The sequence below is a fragment of the Hermetia illucens genome, chromosome 4, assembly GCF_905115235.1.
Source record: "Hermetia illucens chromosome 4, iHerIll2.2.curated.20191125, whole genome shotgun sequence".
NCBI classification, from domain to species: domain Eukaryota; kingdom Metazoa; phylum Arthropoda; class Insecta; order Diptera; family Stratiomyidae; genus Hermetia; species Hermetia illucens.
Window position 1 is genome coordinate 165,577,298 of NC_051852.1, and position 20,253 is coordinate 165,597,550.

The 20,253-nt window shown below is 43.3% G+C and overlaps 1 protein-coding gene across 3 annotated transcripts in view; it reads right to left on the reverse strand.

Moving 5' to 3' along the window:
* LOC119653572 (tudor domain-containing protein 7) overlaps positions 1–20,253 on the reverse strand; it is an 83,843-nt gene that overhangs the window by 27,956 nt on the left and 35,634 nt on the right. For all 3 annotated transcript variants that reach the window (XM_038058301.1, XM_038058300.1, XM_038058302.1), the window contains 4 exons: positions 3,580–4,419; positions 2,980–3,478; positions 1,782–2,911; positions 1,584–1,699 (listed from right to left, as the gene is read on the reverse strand). In XM_038058301.1, the coding sequence (XP_037914229.1) occupies positions 1,584–1,699; positions 1,782–2,911; positions 2,980–3,478; positions 3,580–4,419 (2,585 nt within the window). The remainder of the gene's footprint in view (positions 1–1,583; positions 1,700–1,781; positions 2,912–2,979; positions 3,479–3,579; positions 4,420–20,253) is intronic.

Here is a 20,253-nt window from a genome sequence, read left to right on the forward strand (position 1 = left end):
GCAAGATTCTCAAGAATAAGGAGGCCGGTACTGTCGACGAGCGGGATGAAAAAGACCTCGCTAAATACCAGGCGATTGTTGATGAATACAACAGCAAACGCCTGGCTGACGAGCAGAAGGCGAAGCCCATCGCTCTAAAACGCAACCGATCTCAAGACGAGGTCGAAGAAGATAAGAAGCGGAGCAGAGTGGGCAAGAGCGAAGACGCCAAGCAACATCCGAAGGAAATTGTACAGCAACCGTCAGCCGGCGGGCCACGTACTGCGAAGCCCTTCAGCGACGTGGTCAGGAGTCCCTTACGTGTGGCGCTAGCGGATGCCAATTCTGCTAGCGGCAAACTAACGCTGAAGGTGTGGACCAGTGTTGAGGCTAAGGAGACCGGAGGCAAACACCCGGGACTTACTCCCCACTTTGATTCATCCCAGGTGGTCCGTGGGTTCCACGTAATAGCTTGCATGGACCAGTTCTCTAAGGACTTTCTCGATTCGTGTGCCGCTAAGATCAGCGACGCCTGGGAGGGCGTTAAGCTCAAGATTATCCCTTACGACGAGATTCCCAGGAGACCGGTCGCCCGCATCTGGTTGCCGAAGATCCGCATGGAGAAAGACAAGCTGGTCCATTTCCTGCGCCTTCACAACCCCGGGTTTTCCATGGACGACTGGGTTGTTATTAAGGAGGAGGAACCTCAGATAAACAGCCAGCCCGTACTACTCCGCATAAACGAGGAGTGCCTGGAGGCACTGAAAAAGGCCGATTATAAATTGTGGTTCGGAGTCAGGAATGTCAAAGTAAAAGTGTTCCGCTCTGCAAAACCGGACGACAACCTAGACCCAATCGACGCCGCCAACGAGCTGTTGGAGGAGATGACGATCGACGGTCCGACGGGGGCTGACAAATCTAGCTAATCTGCTCGTCTTCCTCTTAGAGGAAGACATCGACATCGCATTAATATAGGAGCCCTGGGTTGGAAGCGACCGAACCATCAAAGGGCTCCAAAGCAAATATTTTAATTACCTACCTACCTCATGTACCATATTCGCTAGATTTACCTCCCTTGGATTATTTTCTGTTCCCAAAATTGAGAAAATGGCTCAAAAAGTAGCTAAATAAATACAATTCCTTGAAGTACTATAGGACGAAATTGAGTTCCACACTTGCGCACGGAAAATGTTCTTTGGAAACAACACACCATTTCCACTATTAACTATTCACAAACATAAATGACAAAAATTTGATACTTTATCGATATTAACTCAATAAAAAAAAATGGAAAAAAAATTATAAAGTTCGCATTGAATTGCTGATCATGCCAAACGTGATATGAGACGTAATAAACACAAAATTCAAATAAAAATTTAAGTGTGCGTGGCTTTTCATGCAACCGCTATTATTAAATCAAAATTAAGGGAGTGCTTGGCTATACATGCTTCAAGAATGCTCCTATCTCTAATTTCACGAATTTGCTGAAAGCCACCGTACAACAGAAAACTGAAGAAGACCACTACAACCAGGGCCGTTGCAAAGTTGGACTATCACACTTACATACTAATTCTTCTGAAACAACAACAAAAACAAACACTTACCCTTCTAATTCATATTCGATTCGAATAACCTCGTTTACGTTAACCAACAATTCCTTCGTGTCAAATCTCGTGTAGATAACCACCTGAGGCACAAGACCATGAGCAGCAACTTTAGCCTGCAATAAGGAAAGTAAATGTAATCCCCCTGACAAGCTAGATCAACCATTAAACAGGCTCTTGATCAAATTTGGCACTCACAATTGCTGGAGATTCTGGTGGCAGCAATCCACGAATTCTCGCGACAGTTGTTTCAGAAATTGGTGGCAAATTATGCAATTTCACCTTAATTGCTTGCCTGGGGAACTTGCTCAATGCAACACTCAAAGATTCCAATCGGAAAATGCGAGATATATTTGTCATCTTTGTCCGTCCATAGTCCACATAGAACATGTTATACCGGTTGCCTTCAATCTTGCCATTATCATCTGTTACGAGCGCTCCACGATACCACTTCATGTCGTCCTGGTCTTGGATGAAGAACAGACTCTCGGGCTTCTTCAAATCTGCTAAAACCACTTGATGCTCCTCCTCCTTGAATTTCGACTCAACCAGTTGGCTAATCAATTTCTGAATGTACGACAATCCGATGCTCTTTACTTGAACGAAAATCTCGCCGTTGTTGTTGACGTGTGTTACGGTAACATTGGTAGCGCCAGTACGTCTCAATTCCGGTGGGGGTGTATCGTCACAGATCTTAGTGAGAAGAAGCGGATTTAAATTGACATCTTCATTCGAGGAGGTATCGTAAAGGACCACTTGAATTCGAGAGCTGAAGTCAACATCCGCATCGTTAAGTGCTTCGAAAGTTTCTTTCTTTGTTAAAATCTCTGCGATAAGAGTTTTTCCAATCAGCATTGAATCCAAGTGAATTTTAGCGTTCGGGTTCTCAGCGAAGTCCTCTAATCCATACAGGCTCAAAGGAACTGCTTGGGGTGGAAGTTTCAAAAATCGTGGCTCGCAAACAAACAATTGATCCATCGGCAACCATTCTTCGTCACCGAAATCAATGAAGAAACAAAGGCACTTTCCATCCGATTTATTCATGTTTTCAACACGAACGCGATGCCAGCATTCAGACATGGAAACTAAATAGATTTGGCCACACAGGATTGATGTGGGACGCGTCTTTGTGGTCAGCATAGACAAGTCAACGTCTGTCATTATGGAATCGAGCTGGTCACTGTAGTCTTTGCCCACAATCCGGGCCCAAATTTCCGTTGTCGAAGTACAATGGGTGATGTAAAGATTCCAGTATTTTTCAGTCCATGGCAAATTAATTCGGTCAAGAACAATGAATTCGGAATCAGCCAGTGATGAGGTTGTGGAGCCTGAAATGATTACAACGATGACAAATTAATGCATTCATCTTGGCTAAGCAGCTCAAGTTAGAACTCACTTGCATCTGAGCTATCCATATTCGCCAGAACAATCAAATTATTTCCAACAATTGTTTCCATGATGAATTGCTTCGAGGATTGTAAAATCGTGAACCAATGATCCGGCAACGTTTGCTGAAACGTCTTTTGGAAAAATTCCGGAATGTTCTTGCAGAATATACCATGCGGATGATTACGTAATTCTTGGTAAATTTTCATTGCCAATTCTACATCGGAATCAGTGCTAACTGGAAAACGACAACGGGCCTCTTCGGCTTTGATTTGATGAACAGCCACCTTAGCGCATTCTACTCGAGCTTCAAATTCCGTGTCGAACTCATCAGGATATGTTGAATACAAAACATCGTTAACTATGACACGAGCATGAATACGTGGCGAAAATTTCGTTCTTAGGAACTTATAGTCGGGCGGAGCATAATGGCGAAATTGGCAATATTGTGCCAAGGATGTTACGGGGTCCATATTGGGGTTGAATTGGAAAACTTGAGATTTCGATACCTACGATGAAAAATTGAGCAGATTGTAGTGGAAATTCATGTTAGACAGTCACAGTCAGGTCTACAAAGTTGCATTGCGTTTCAAAGGAGTGAATAACTTACTTCTTTTTCTCGCGGTTTCTTCTCAGTTCTCACAATATTTCCTTTTCCAATTTGCTTTTGTTGCTTATCATTTTTCTGCTTCGTAGCATATATCACAGTATTGTTACTTATATCACTAGTTGAAGAGGAATTATTCGTTGAAGGGACATTTCCAGTTGCCATTTCAACTGTCCCAGTCTGACCGATTTTCAAGCGATCCTGAATCGATGCAGCCTTTGCAAATTCAGCAGAAATTCCTCTTTGCAGTCTATTGTTTACTTTAGAATTGTTTGGATTAGATCCGTTCATTTTAATATTATTTACAGTCGGCGAAGTTGGTTTGGTAACGTTCGTTGTTTGTTGTTGAGGCGAAAACGTAGGCAAGGTGAAAACAGGTGAATTCGGTGAATTATTTCCACTACCACTTTGAGATTTTTTTATTCGGGCTTGTAAATTCAATTTTTCAGGCCGATTTTTGTTGTTTTGCGCTAATATAGCGCGTGATGCAACATGAGATTGCGTGGTTTCAACGTTTGTGCCCCGTTTGGCATTCAAACGATCACGAAGGTCTACGTTTTGTTGGTTTCCTTGATTTGTATTGTTAACAGCTTCACGTTTGGCCTGCAATCGTTCTCGCAAGTCAATTTGCAATTTATTGTTTTGTTTTTCAGTTTTTGAATTAACTACTCCGCCAAAAAGTTGTCCGTTTGGTCCCACGTGATTGTTATTGTTGTCACCATTTGATTTCATAGTGTGTTTGGGCCGATTCTTTTTTGGCGAATCTTTTACTAGATTAGGGTAGACGTTCGTTGAAAATGAACTTTTATTCCAGCTCTGATCACTAGCTGTTGGGTTTCGGAGCTGTAAGGATGAATAAAAATTTTCATTGGGTATTGAATAATTGATGTCGCAATAGAGGTAACACCATCACTTTTTTCTATAAAATTAAATGGAAAAACCTCAATTCCCAGAATTTGTATAAAATACACCATCCCCGAATGAAAAGGACATATAAAACGCAATAAAAATAATGTTTTTAAGCCAATTTTGAGCCAATGTGGCAAGCTTTCATCAATTCAAGTCAGTGTCGTCGGGATATGCTGCCCCAAGACGATAATAAAGGGAGAAATTTGTTGGTGCACGAGCCAGATACCCGTGGACGCGTTGATCGGAAGGCAGGGGATAGATAATACATTAAGAAAGGATGTAGACTTCATCGTGAGTTATGTCACGCAATAGGACCTACTATCCCAGGATGGCCAATGAGTGAGCCGCCCAAGAATCACCTAAAACAGTGGGCGAAGAGCGCAAGCTTCTCGGAAAATCATGGAAAGAGTTGGAGCACATTGCTAGGAATCGACAGCGATGGTGCGTTGATTTGGTTAATACACTATGACCCAAGTAGGGATTTATGACAACCATATACCTAAATTTGGAGCAGAGTCCGATTGGGGATAAAGGCCAACAAGGTCGCGATTCAAATCTCACTGGTGGCAGAGGGATTTGTTTCGTGATTTTATGTCGGATACCAGTCAACTCACCTGTAAATGAGTTCCTAGTGCGCTGGGTTCAATTGTTCTACCACGATCGGAAAAGTAAAATTCGAAGTGTGACGGGTGTATCAAAACCGCTTCATGTTTCTTTTGGTGTTCATCAAGGAAGCGCCCTCCCACCACTCCTCTTTGTTCTTGTTTTGGACACCGTCACACAGGACATCCAACACTGCTTTATACAGACGATGTTTTCCTAGCATTTAATAGCAAAAATGATCTCGAGAAACTTATCCAAAAATGGAATGATCACCTCATGCAACACGGTCTCATATTGAATCTCCATTAAACTGAATTTTTGACGACCGATTCCCATGAAACAGGCACAATCACTGTCAGCGGCGGTGACATGCCAGGAACTGAGCGATTTAAATACCCCGTTCAACGGTATTCAATGGAGAACTGCACTATGAAATGACTTCACGCATTAACGCATGAAGTGACGTTCCACAACCGTTGTTCTTTGAGATCGATGTAAACTGCGAGAGAGGCTTTTTCGATGGTATAGTCACGTAAGAGAAAGAGAATTCACTTGCCAAGATTGGTCTGAACATCGAAGTCGATAGTAAACGACCAAAAGGCGGCCCAAAACAACGGTGGTTTGATACACTGAATGTGGATTTAAAAGCCTCGAGATTGCATCCAGATCAGGCATTTGATAGGGTCAAATGGAAAGGCTTGTGGACGGGGCAAAGACTGAAGAACGAGAAGGAGATATGCATTCAGCTCGGTAGCGGTTGGCCTCCTAATGGGAGTTTCATGGGAGTTATTCAAGCGAACAGAGACCTTCGGGCCTAGCCGTCGTGTTGGCTTTCAACACGGGGGCGTACTCCTTTGTTCTGTAGCGATTTAGATAGGTCTTGCATCCACCAGCAAAAATAAACTGAGCCTTGAACTCAGTAAAAACTGATACCCTTGTCCTTGTCTCAGCGCGGCTCTGATTGGGATCACAAAATCAATCCGGATCTTAGAAGATCGTAGAGTTAAGTCAACTCGACACGTGCTTATGGAAAACCACAAAGACATATCACTTCCTGTTTTATACGAAAATAATGCAAACGCTTGGATCACCTCCTTAATTTTCAGAAAACCCTGCATGATTGGAATGACGAGATACACTGAAAGAAGAAAATTCTGTTTTTGGTGGTCAACTGTACAGCGCTTCCTTCATTAGAAGAAAAGAAATTCATCTAATTCATATTTCACTCCCCCAATAAAACTACAGAAAGTTGCTTATCAAGATGATTGTAACCCCAGTTGCAATTGATAATTGCTCTCCTCATGCGGGTTTTTTTGGAAAGAGGCCACCAACAATTGAAGATGAATGTGATAATATCGATGAAGATTAATATCTCCACGTTGATGACGTCATGTCGGAAATACCCACAGTGATAATATAGTGAGAATAGAGGTCATGACACGGAATGAAGTGGAGCCAGAAAATCATATTTGTGAAGATGAAGAAAACAACTTTTGAGCACCACCGTCAATATGCAAAGCTCATGAGACAATGAGAACCCTAGAAAAATTCTCCTACACTAGAATTGACACAGCTGCTGAAAAAAAATACGGAAGCTATACCGCGAGATTCGGCATAAACTACAATTTGCATTGCCTAAGGTACGGGGAAGAGGAGGAAACCTTCAGGCCTTCCTTTGCGATTGCCCAGCTCTCACTAGAATCGGGCTACGGACATTATGTAAACCATTTTTTGAAGACCTCGTGAATGCTACGGGCTGGCTCTGAAGATAGATGATAGATAGCCGGCTGAACCCTGCCTCCTTGCTGTCACAATAGCAGTCATGGCCTTACGAGTTTGTAGCATCAAAACGGTGCACCACAGCGCTAATTCGGCTCCTTAGCCACTTATACCTACCCTATAAATGCAAATGACTCAACTGTCGTTGAAACCTTCATATCTTCGCCGTGTCATCGTGTACTCTGGCCCAACACAATGTTGAAAGAGAAACTACGTCAATAAACGTGTTGATTAGATGTGTGGTTAACATACTATGCACCATTTAGAGAAAAATGGACACCAAATTTTCCAGTTAGACGTGAGATTTATCACGTCTAACTGGAAAATTTGTCTAATTGTTAGCATTACTATTAAAGGGTCATAGTGAATAAATCCACTATAAGCTGCTCAACTATGGCCAGACCCTCAATTTGGTCCTCTACTGTGAGCTCGGCCGTTTGAAGCAGGCGATTGACCAGAAGCGGCCAGAATTGGTCAATAGGAATGATGTTCTGTTCCACCAGGACAACGCTCGGCCTCACACATCTTTGATGACCCGCCAGAAGTTACGGGAGCTCGGATGGGATGTCCTATCGCACCCACGGTATAGTCCGGACCCAGCACCAAGTGATTACCATCTCTTCCGGTCCATGCAAAACGCTCTTGGTGCTACTAAGTTCGCCACAAAAGAGGCTTGCGAAAACTGACTGTCTGAGTTTTTTGCAAATAAGGAGGGGGGGTTTTATAAGAGGGGGATAATGGAGTTGCCTTCTAAACGGCAACAAGTTTGCGAACAAAACGGCGCATATTTGACTTAAATCGGATAATTCTAAGTATGTTAAATAAAGCGCCAAAATTCGATCACAAATACGACATTACTTTTTCCCCAACCCAATATAAATATAATAATAGCCGTTGACAAGCAGTCCAACCAAATTTGGGCCTTGAAGCGCTTTAGAACGCTTCATTCAAAACCGTAAAGATGTACTACAGGACCACGGTATACTGTAGGAATCAATGTGGCCAGCATTTTCCGTGATTATTACCCTGATTTGAAGAGGGCTCTGGAGCCGGAGTCTACCTCTAGAATAAAAACGAGAAGTGGGCTTTTTCTTTGGGACAATATGCAACGGTTTTTCAAGCCCAAGTTTATGCGATCCTAAGGGCGGCAAACTGGGTGATTGACGAGCGGTTGAAGGGCAAGCGCATCGCAATCTGCAGTGACAGCCAAGCTGCACTGAGGGCATTGAGCAGTCCTTTGATCACCTAGAAAATCGTTCAAGAATGCAGAAACCGTTTAAACTCTATGTCTAGATTCAATACGGTGGAACTACTCTGGGTACCTGGTCACTGTGGCGTAAAGGGAAATGAAATCTCGGACGCTTTAGGGTCAATCTCCCCTATCCCGGGACCTAATACTGGACCCAGCAATTGGAGTATCAGTAGCATTGGCTAAGTCTGTTTTCAAAAACTAGGAACAAGCTTCCCAGAATGACAGCTGGCAGAGCCTAAATACTGCTCGACACACCAAACTTTTCCTGCCAGAATCGAACATACGTACCGCAATGTTTATCCTGTCGAAAAGCAGGACTTGCAGGTGATTGTGGGCATTCTGACAGGCCATAATTCACTAGCTGGGCATATGTTCAGAATAGGAATTACTCAAGATGATACGTGTCCCTCCTGTAATGATGAAGCGGAATCCACGGAGCATTTCCTATGTGAATGCCCCGCCTATGGACGCATCAGGCATCAGATCTTTGGTGCCAATGTTCTCCAATTGCGATGGGTAGCATCACATCCACTAACGGAAATCCTGCGATACGTTAAAGAATCCGGAATATTCCATTAGACGGGGTGGCGAGTACAATGGACCAGCACGGCCTGAGTGCTCAGAAGCTGTAGCTTCTCCCCCACCATATACACATACACACACACACACACCCTGATTTGACTAAGCCACTCAAGTCATTCACAGCCGAGTCGACTGGTATCCAACATCCAGCCACGACACAAATCCCTCTGTCACCAGTGAGATTTGAACGGCGACCTTCCGCTATAACAGACTAGCGATCTAACCATCAACCTATACGGACCGAAATAATATAATCTCCTATCAACCGACCGCAGGCAAGGAATGAATGATTTGACATTATCCAAAAAACGATTCCTTTAATAGGCAAGACGACAGAGGAAAACTACCATCATTGGAAGTAGCTTCATCGAAGTTAGGACGATGAGAGAGCGGTCTGGATGGTGGCTAATGCTATGACCTGTATCTAAAAGAATCACTGATGATCAATATAATCAAATAATGCACTCGATCGAAAATGGTAATTTTCCTTACTTTTGGTTTTGGTGGTATAAAAATAAGCAACTCGAACTAGTGCAATCAAATCTGATAAACCAGCGAAGCTCACAATAGAGGCGACAAATCCACTCTTCTGCCCGTTATTAAAACAGCTCTTGTCAAATCAATGTATTTCAGTCTGGCAATGGCAGCGATGGATGCCGTTCAAAAAAATCGGAAAAGTTCACCTACACTGTAGAGCAAATCCAGACTCCCCGCTAATGTTTCTCAACCTAAAAGTGAACGTTCGAGAAAGATATTGATAGCTGAGCGATTCGAACAAATCGAGCCGTTTGCCATTAAAACAACTCCAACAAAATTTTAACATATTGAGGATCAAACAATAACTGATCTTTCCGGAGGAAAATGATGAATGCCGGAATGACGTGGCAACAGCAAATAATCTTTGCTTATCATCAGAAATGAGTGATTTTACCACACCAAGTTGCATGTTGAACTATTGTGATAACAGCGTAGTATCTCGCAAGCCCCTGAAGTTGCATCACAATACTCGCCCAAACATCGGAAAAATTGTGATTGGTTCGCTGCACCAATCTGACTAGGAGGTCCATGCCCATGAGTGGGCAGCGTTTTTCTTCATCCCTTTTCTTCTAAAGTGCTTTCTATTGCCGTTACGCAGCGTATCAGGCAACTGAACAGAAGCTGTGGGGTGTAAACCTCTCGACACTTCATAAACCATTGTTTAGGGACCTCAGAGAGATTTCTAGCTGCAGAGTGGGAGAGCTGATTTCCTTTGTGAATGCTACGGGCTGGCTCTGAAGATGTGATCCAGCTAGACTCTGTCCCTCTGCTCTCAGGAGTTTGTCACATCAAAACGGTGCACCACAGCGCTGATTGGGCTCCTCGGAGCGGCCAATGACATCTACCTACCTACCCAGACCTCTCGAGACTTTGGGAATCGACGATTAAGAATCAAGGGTCCTATGTAGAAGGACTGTACGAAATTAGTTTTAACTCTAAATAATAAAATTTTGCGCATTTTTATTTTATTTCAGTCATAAAAATTTGAACACTTTATTCGTAGGCTCTGGATGTCAATATTCTGTTTTTCTTACTTGTTAAGTTTTCAAAAATTTTCAGTATAAAAGGAAATATGTGCAAAAAGTTAAAGTCAACGCAAACTTTATGAGAAGTTTATATGGAAGTTTGACTGCAACAACACCGTAAGCAAGTCACTCATGTGAAAACTGCATTTCAAGCAATGAAATGTGTCCCTTCATAATTACACAACTCCCAATATGAAACCCTCCACATGCAAATGAACTATTGTCGTGCTGGAATGAAAGCCCGAAAAGATGAATAAGATCGAGTGCGCAAAGAAATGCCGAGGAAATGCGTGAAAAAATAAAACGTCGGTTACACGATCAGTCTGGCATCAGTTAATTATGTCAGAACAACGTATCCTATTCGAGTATTTCAGGATAAATTTAAAAAAAAAAACATTGTCAGTAACGTCTCCTGGGTTGTCCTATTGGACATCATCACCTTTCTTATCTTTCCTTTACTCCCAAAACGAAGCAAATGTTTAAACTGATTGAAAAATCTATCTTTGCAAGGACGAGAGAAACGTATTCACAATGGGATTTGGAGACGTACCAATGATCATGCAATTTTAGGAAAAATTGCTAACACTGAAAAATACTGAAAACTTTTGCGATACTCTGGATCCATATTGGTCAGGAAAACAAACCAAACAATGTGCTAACGACAGAAGTCTAATCAAATCCATGGCAGATAGTCAAGGAAGTGTCAAATACTCGCAACCAACCACAGCAGATTGACCTTGAGCAAAGCATGTCAGTCATTTAGCCTTTCCTAATCTGCCAGAGGAAAATAAACTTAAAAGATTCATTCAACTTATTCCTACAATGGCACCGTATAGAGACGTCCTCTGTGATAACCTAAACCACAGATAAAGAAGGCATTGACTCTCCTCTATCCCTCCAAGTACTGCCATACTGCCTGTACTGTTACTTCCGAAAAAGGCGCTTTTGTATGTTTGCGTCTTCGCGGAATAGTTCCTTTTGTCCTGAAACCTTGACAAATTCTGAATGAAAAACTACATATATACCCAGACCACTATCCTCGCCCGACATAGCACCATTGGAATTCCATTTATTCCGATCGACACACGTTCTATGTGACGTATGTAACAAAATATTTGGATTCTGGCTAGGATGGGCTTTCTAGAAAAGCCAAGGCTAGACCAAAGCCAAGTTAAAGCCTAAAGACTGACCTCCTTCCTTATCAAAACCCCAAAAAAATAGTTGGGAGACACATGAGGGAAAGACTGATATCCTCCTCTCCTTGAAATCAGTGTGCTTATTAACCGGAAAAATTGTATGAGACGGCACCGTATCAACTGTTGCACAAGATTATAGTAAGCGCCTTCAACGGTGTCAGTCGTCAGGAGGCACAACATATAATCTCCTGCAATTGTTACTGTAAAGCATACTAGCCCAAGCACACCTGTGTGATAAGACTCGTTGTGACGTCATATGCAAGGGCTGTCAATAGGGAGAGGCTTTCCACGTCTACTGTAGGACTTTATAGTGGGCTATGGTAAATGGAGCGGAATGTGATACTTAAGGGAATTCTGATAATATCAGCACTCATTTTTTTGGCTAGTGAAGAGTGATGGGAACGAAAAAATCTTACGATAAATCTTAACATCATCTGCTTCCTATCATCCGCCAAGAAGAGAAAACTAAGTAATCTCAAACTCCCATCCCTTTTTGATGAACGGCTCCAACTATCAAATGTGGCAAAACAACTGGGAGGGATCCTGGAACTAGGAACAATTGGGCAACTTGGGCATTTTTCGCCACCGTGAAGTCCGTGCTTACCTTTGGCCAGTACTCCAAGGTAGCCAAAGGTGGAATAAAGTCACAAAAGTATTCTCGGTACAAAAGCTGACCAGCCTCTGTATTACGGATGTCATGATGGGAACACCCATCTCCCTATGGAGACTGAAGGTACGCGAAACATCACCTTAGTAGGTAGTGGGATATCACATCACTTTTTGATGAAAGTGACACAAAGTTATATCACACATCATGCACCCGAAATAGTGTTTTAACACAAACCCAGCCAAGAGAACCGGAAATTGATACTAATAGATACGCAAGCGATCCTCGGCATCGACTAGACAACTGCCACTTGCACTGCAGAGGAGGGGTGATATTTGATGACCTTATTTATCACAAGAGCAAACCAGACGAGACAGGGGAGAGAAGAGAAGTTTTTCGGGAGCCCACAGTGGAGACTTTAGAGATTAGATAGAGATTTGGTAATATAGAAGGGTCCTTAATCACATTCTACCCTGATTCTCTCTCTATGCGCCTGTTAATGTAATGAGTACAATTATTCGGCAAATAATAATAATCATTGGCACAACAATCCATATTGGATCAAGACCTTGAAGTGTGTTAGAGCACTTCATTGAAGACCATAACGGTACATTACAGTACACTGTAGGAGGCAATGTGGTCAGTATTGCGCTCACCCGAGATTATTACCCTGATTTGACTCAGGTACTCATTCACAGCTGAGTCGACTCGTATCCGACGTCAATTCACAATACAAATCCCATTGCCACCAGTGAGATTTGAACCGCGACTTTCCGTACGACAGCTTTGTGCTCTAACCACTCAGCTATCCGGACAGCAAGTAAGAACATATAGGGGAGCCAATATAGACTCGGATCACTATCTCGTTGGCATGGTGCTCCGAGCTCGAATAACAACACCACCCAGAATTCCCTCTGACAATCAAGTGAGAGTCAACATTGAAGCCATCCACAACACAGCCCCCCGCAACACCTATAAGAGGGAAATGGATGCCGCAATAACCGCAGTCAACAGAGATCCTGGAGATGAAGCATCAACAAATGATCTCCGCAACACCTATAAGAGGGAAATGGATGCCACAATAACCGCAATCAACAGAGATCCTGGAGATGAAACATCAACAAATGATCTTCACAACATACTTGGCCCCAGCCGCAAAGAATCGGAACAGCTGGTTTGACGATGAATGTAAGCAAGCAACGGAACGGAAGAATGCTGCATAACGAGTAATGTTCTATTCTCAACAGATGCGGGCACGCACGGAGACTTATCACGAACTCCAACGAGTGGAGAAGCGACTTCAAAGACGGAAAAAGGAAGCCTGGGAGAACCAACAGGTCTGTGAGCTCGATGAGCACAGGGAACAACCGCACCAGGCGCACAAGTTTTACCAACAATTCCGCAGGATGAAGCCTTACACACCTCGATGTTCATCCTGCCGAGATAAAGGGGAAAATCTGATTCCGGACAGAATGGGCATATTGGAGTGATGGGTTGACTACTTTGATGAAATACTGAGCAACCGCAACCAGGTCCCGCCAACTGAAGATGACGGACAAATAATGCCACCACCAAGTGTAGAAGAAACAGTCCGTGCAATTCATCGGCTTAAAAATCATAAGTCGCCAGGAGCCGATGTAATTAGAGCCGAATTGGTTAAATATGGAGGCGCCCGATTACACCAAGTGGTTCATTAGCTTGTGCTCAAAGTGTGGAACAGCGGATCAATGCCTGACGATTGGCAAAGAGGCATTATGTGACTCATACATAAAAAGGGAGATATCACACAGTGCAGCAATTATATAGGAATCACGTTGCTCTATAAGATATTCTCCGTTATCTTGCTAGGTCGGATAGCCCCATACGCCCAGAAAATCATTGGCCCATACCAAAGAGGCTTCACTCCAGGTAAACCAGCAACAGATCAGATTTTCTCTCTGCCGCAAGCGGTTGAAAAACTATTGGAATGTGGACATCAGTTGCGCTATCTTTTTATCGACTTTAAAGCCGCCTATAATAGCATAGCCAGAGTAAAACTGTACACGGCCATGAGAGAATTCAGTATCCCAAAGAAATTGATAAGACTGACTAGGCTGGCCCTAACCAATGTGCGAGGCCAGATAAAAGCAGCAGGATCACTCTCGAGACCATTCAACATCAACAGCGGTCTACGACAAGGTGATGCCCTATCATGCGTCCTCTTTAACCTGACCCTGGAGAAAGTGATCCGTGATGCTGAGGTAAATGCAAGAGGTACGATCCTCTCCAAGTTCACCCTACTACTGGCCTATGCTGACGATATCGACATTATGGGAAGAACCACCCGAGATGTACAAACTGCCTTCATCCAGACGAGCAGGCACATCAATCCGCACTGGTCAAACGAGAAGAATAAAGATTGGAGACTACAACTTTGAAATCGTTGAAAACTTCTTTTGTGATTTTCGACACTAGGAAAATCACAACCGATTACAGCTATAACGATGAAATCCACGCACGGTTGTTGGCTGCCAACAGAACCTGTTTCAGCTTATAAAAACTGTTTCGCTCGAAACGTCTAACCATAGGGTCAAAGCTCTTACTATACAAGACTATGATCTTGCCAGTCCTCATGTATTCCTCGGAGACTTGGGTTCTTAGCAAGAAAAATTGCGAAATCTTGGCCGCGTTCGAGAAAAGAATCCTCCGAAGAATTTTTGGCCTCCTACATCAGGATGGACGATTCCGTAGCCTACATAACGACGAATTCTATGAGCGATACCATGACCGTCACGTTGTGGATAAAATCCGGCTCAATAGGTTGCGGTGGGTGGGTCATGAGGATGATCCCACCCGGAAAGTCTATAAGGGCAATATCTATGATAGAAAAAGAAGACGAGGCAGACCCTGCCTGGGTTGGAACGATGGCGTAGGTCAGGACGCCAAATAGCTTTTAGGGATATCGAATTGGTGGACCTCGGCGCAAAACCGGGATGTTTGGAATCCCTTATTAAGGCAGGCCTAGACCGGATACGGGTTTCTGCGCCATTGATGATGATGTATGCATATATTACGTGAAAATATCCATTTTCAAGTGGTATTGATATTCAAAGCCTTGAATTTGCAAAGAAACGACAGCTTTAACCTATTATAACTTTCTTAGTAATAGTGCGATTTTCACCAAATTTGGTAGCTGAATAATAATAATAATAATCGTTGGCACAACAATCCATATTGGATCAGGGCCTTGAAGTGTGTTAGAGCACTTCATTCTAGACCGTAACGGTACACTACAGAACACTGTAGGAGGCAATGTGGTCAGCATTACGCTCGTCCGAGATTATTACCCTGATTTGACTCAGGTACTCATTCACAGCTGAGTCGACTGGTATCCGACGTCAAATCACGTTACAAATCCCACTGTCGCCAGCGAGATTTGAACCGCGACCTTCCGTACGACAGCCTTGTGCTCTAACCACTCAGCTATCCGGACACCGGTAGCTGAATACTTTTTTAAATATTGGCTATGTGCTTTCGATCGCAGGGCAGAGGCGATCTCATCAGACGCTGCCTCAGCGCCTCTACCCTGCGGAGCAGCGTGACCGAGAGCGGCAACAGGTGGCAATTGGGTCGTTTACATGCAATTCAAAACCCGCCAAGGGTATGAATTACAACGACCGAAATCGCATTTGTTATTAGCTGAATACTGTAACCAACATTGCTGCAAAATTTCGTGATTCTAGGATGAACTTAAGGGGGGTTTTCCTACCAATTACAAAAAATTATAGTAATATACTATTATTAACTTTATTTGAACAGATATCGATAAGCAGAGTATTTCGGAACCTAGGCACCATATAGTGGTAGCCTCCTGATTTTTTAGATTTTTCGGTTGGGTAATTTCTGAGAATGGATGGAGACCCCCCACACTCCCCACCTTCCTAGCAAATGTCAAAACTAACACCGGCTTCGGAAAGTACTAACCTTTCATTTGATACCCCACTTGACTATATTTGATCAAAAAAATTTACACCCTCCTTTTGCATGTATGGGATGTATATGGATTACTGGGACCAGAACCGGAGGCGTATATCCTAACCCCTATTTAACATATCACTGTTTTCCAGACACAGGTATATGCGTATAAGGAAAAGATACGAAAAATTCATATTCTCACTGACAATCAGGCAGGATTATAATCCGTCACATCACCCCAAACGAAATCTAAACTTTTATACGAATGCCAGCAAGACCTCAAAATCATAGTTGCTAAAGCCGAGATAATGATAAAACGGATAGCCGTAAGTGTGGGAACCATACAAGGCTGAGAGCTCAAACAATTAGCCTGTCAATGGGTTGTAAGCATAGAATGAATGAATCTTTTGGTAGGGCATATATTGAGCAAACAGACTACATTATGGAGCAACACAACCCAACACTACACAAAGCACTCCCGTCCATCTAGCGATGTGATAAAAAAATTAAAACTTTTTATCATTCATTGAATAGAAATGGCAGCCTGTTAAAAAACTTATCTAAACCGCACTCACAGACGCGATTATGTGAACGACAGTATTTTGTGGTTCAATGATAAAACAACTCGTCAGGAAGAAACATTAGCGTGATTTTAACGTTTAACAACGCACAAGAACTTTCCCACCGTGAGAAATATATGAACTTAGGAATTGTCTTTACGATGAATCGGATCAATATCTAACTGTATCTGTCAGGAATCTCACTCCTTGAACGGTCAATCGAGAGATACTAAGTCCAAAAACAAAGGGTCAACATTAAAATACATTCACAGATTTGATTTTAGCCAACATCCATTCTTTGACCCTTTTCAATGCATATTGTGTATAATCAACATCTGATCAGTAAACACATCCAAATTTGAAAGATAAGAAGAGTAAATAATAAAGATGTGAGTTATTCTCTACAGTTTCAGAAATGGAGAAACCGCTCCGAACTTGCAATCAGGAAGTTAGAGCTCAGTAGCCTAAACAAATAGTTCCTGAGATGGTTCTTGGTCGATATGGATACTTTTGTGTATACAGAAAAATTATCTCAAAGTAAAACGCCTCATTAACAGATTTTGCCGACTTCCTGTTGCATACAAAAACTGATGATTGGACAATAAAATAAAACGTAAATGTATGTATAATTATAAGATGGCGTTTACACGATCAATCTGATATAAGTCAGTTATCAACGTGGCGACGAACTGAAGATGTAAAGCAGACTAACAAATACAAATCTGTCCATCTGATCAAATGTAAATTGATTAGTAAAAGACAGATACTGGGTTAACTGATGCTTTACTGATGTTTTATCTAAAACTACTTTTCCATTAGAATCTAAGCGTTGAAGACTGCAAAGTGCGCAGCGCGTATGGCTTTTACAAAATCACCGAACCAACAAAGGGTCTTACGACTGGAAAGGAATGGAATTCATTAGAGCCAACACCAGACGACACAATAAGGAGCAGCTACAACACCCCCACTCCAAATGCTGAGTCCCCTAATAACCCACCTTTCCCAAAAAAGTGGATTACAATAATAGTTAAATAGCCTGTCAACCAGATTTTAACAAAAATCAACAGTTGCAGTACTGCTACATCCGAAGATGAAGTGGCAGCTCATGACCAATTTCAGACTACCGCTGAGAGTAACCTATCCTCAGGGTATCCTCCTCTGAATCCACATCGGCTTGCATCCATATGTATCCCGCCTACGTCTACCATAGAAAGTAACCTGATCTCAACGGATCCTCCTGCAAATCCAAATCGGCGTGCGCCCATATCCACCCCACCTGCGCAGCTACCGTAGAATTCATCAAACTAACAATTTCAAAATTTGGCACTTCGTGAAGAATGGAACGCTCGTGTCAGAAGGATTTCATCCGCGAATGATGCATGGAGCAAACAAAGTGCTGCAAAATCTGGCCATGATAAGACGAGTACCATGAATTTCTATGTGAAAGGTGGTCCAAGCTTCGCCACTAACACCTGGCTCCATGCACTTTCGGCGTAGAATCTAAGCATTGAAGACTGCAAAGTGCGCAGCACGGATGACTTCTGCAAATTCATCGAACCAACAAAGGGTCTTACGAATTGAAAGGAATGGAATTCATTAGAGCCAACACCAGACAACATAATAAGGAGCAACTACAACACCCCCACTCCAAATGCTGAGTCCCCTAATAACCCACCTTTGACTAACCACCTTGTCTACTGCGACCCGCAAACCACTTGATGCCACCTCATCCAACAATAACGTATTGGGAACTAATATCACAACTTCTTTATTTTAGATGGCAATCACAATAAGGCGCAACCATCTACATCCCCAAAATCGCCAGAAGTTATGCATAATATGCCGTGTAATTCTTCAGAAACTCCAAATACAGCCTTTTCTCCTAAATACCCCAATTTCGTTCACGGTAACGATCTGATTCCATCTACTTCGGGCTCGGTTTATTTGCCAAGTCCCTCCGCCTATAAACAATCCACTCATTGATCTACTGTTGCCACCAGTCATTAAGCTTACCCCCAACTCCAAAGATTATCTTGAAAGCAGATATCTTTTGTCTAGATTTCGAGATCATAAGATCTACAACAGCAACAGCGTTCGCCTTTTTCTTGTGTACATGCATGATGCGCACGAAAGCACATGTTTCGAGGGGAAAACAAAAACCAACCTCAAGATAATGATCCAGCAAAAAGTGCTACCCACTGACGTTGACTCCTTACAACTTTTCTTCAATCGTTATCACGAAGAGTTTGACATATCTCGAAACCAGGTCCAACACGATCGCATCTTTTCGACCTTGGACTTAGCCAAGGCTTACCACCAAATCCCAGTAGCTCCTGAAGACATTCCAAAGACGCCAATATGCACACCCTTTGAACTCTTCGAGTTCACCCGAATGACTTTCGGATTGTGCAATGCGGCGCAAACCTTTCAAAGGTCCATTCACTCAGTCCTGCGAAACCTCGATTTCTGTTTCATATATTTGGATGATGTTTTGGTCGCTTCTTCCACTGAGTCTGAGCACTTAGCCCATCTCGAGTGCATTTTTCAACGTCTCCTTGAGGCCGGTTTAGTCCTAAACGTTGAGAAATGCAAATTCCTTCAAAAACAGGTGAGATTCCTCGGCCACTTCATTTCCCCTGAAGGAATACAGCCCGACCCAGACAAGGTGCAAGCAATTACAAGCTTCCCGCGTCCGAAGACAGTGAGGGAGTTGAGGAGGTTCTTGGGCATGCTAAACTTCTACCGTCGTTTCCTGCCCAAGGCCGCCCATCAACAGTCCGTTTTGAATGCGTACTTGTCTGGCCCCAAAACAAAAGACACACGAGAGATTGTGTGGTCTGAAGAGGCTGTCCGCGCGTTCGATAAATCCCGACAGCAACTGGCTGATGCTACATTCTTGGCATTTCCTCTGCAAGATGCACCCCTAGCCGTTTTTGTTGATGCCTCTGACATCGCAGTAGGTGCTGCCCTTCACCAAAAGATGGATCAAGTCTGGCAGCCGTTGAGCTTCTTCTCGAAACAGTTGAATCCCGCTGAACGGAACTACAGTACCTACGATCGCGAACTGCTCGCCGCGTACTTGAGCATCAAATACTTCCGTTTCTCCCTAGAAGGCAGGCCGTTCACAGTGTTCACGGACCATAAGCCTCTCACATATGCTTTGAAACAAAAGCCCGACAAAGCGTCCCCTCGTCAGCTTCGACACCTGAGCTTTATAAGCCAGTTTACGTCAGACATCCAGCACGTGTCCGGCAAGGACAACATAGTTGCTGACGCTTTGTCTCGTGTCTCCGAAGTTAACATCCCCGCCTCACTCGATTTCTCGGCTATTGCCAAGGCGCAGGAGGATGACGCAGCACTTCAGAGCCTCAAATCCAACCCCAAATACAAATTTCGGGAGTTGCCCATCTTCGGCTGAAACCTCTCGCTCTGCTGCGAAGACTCGGAAAAGGGACCTCGGCCATACATTCCGGCCACATTTCGCAAGGAAGTGTTCCACGCAGTTCACGACTTGGCGCATCCCGGCATCAGGACAACAAACCGGTTAGTCACCGGAAAATACTTCTGGCCCTCCATGAACAAGGATATCAATTCCTGGGCCAGAGAGTGCATCGCATGCCAGAAGTGTAAAGTCTCCAGGCATGTAAGGAAAGAAGTGGGCTCATTCCCCCGC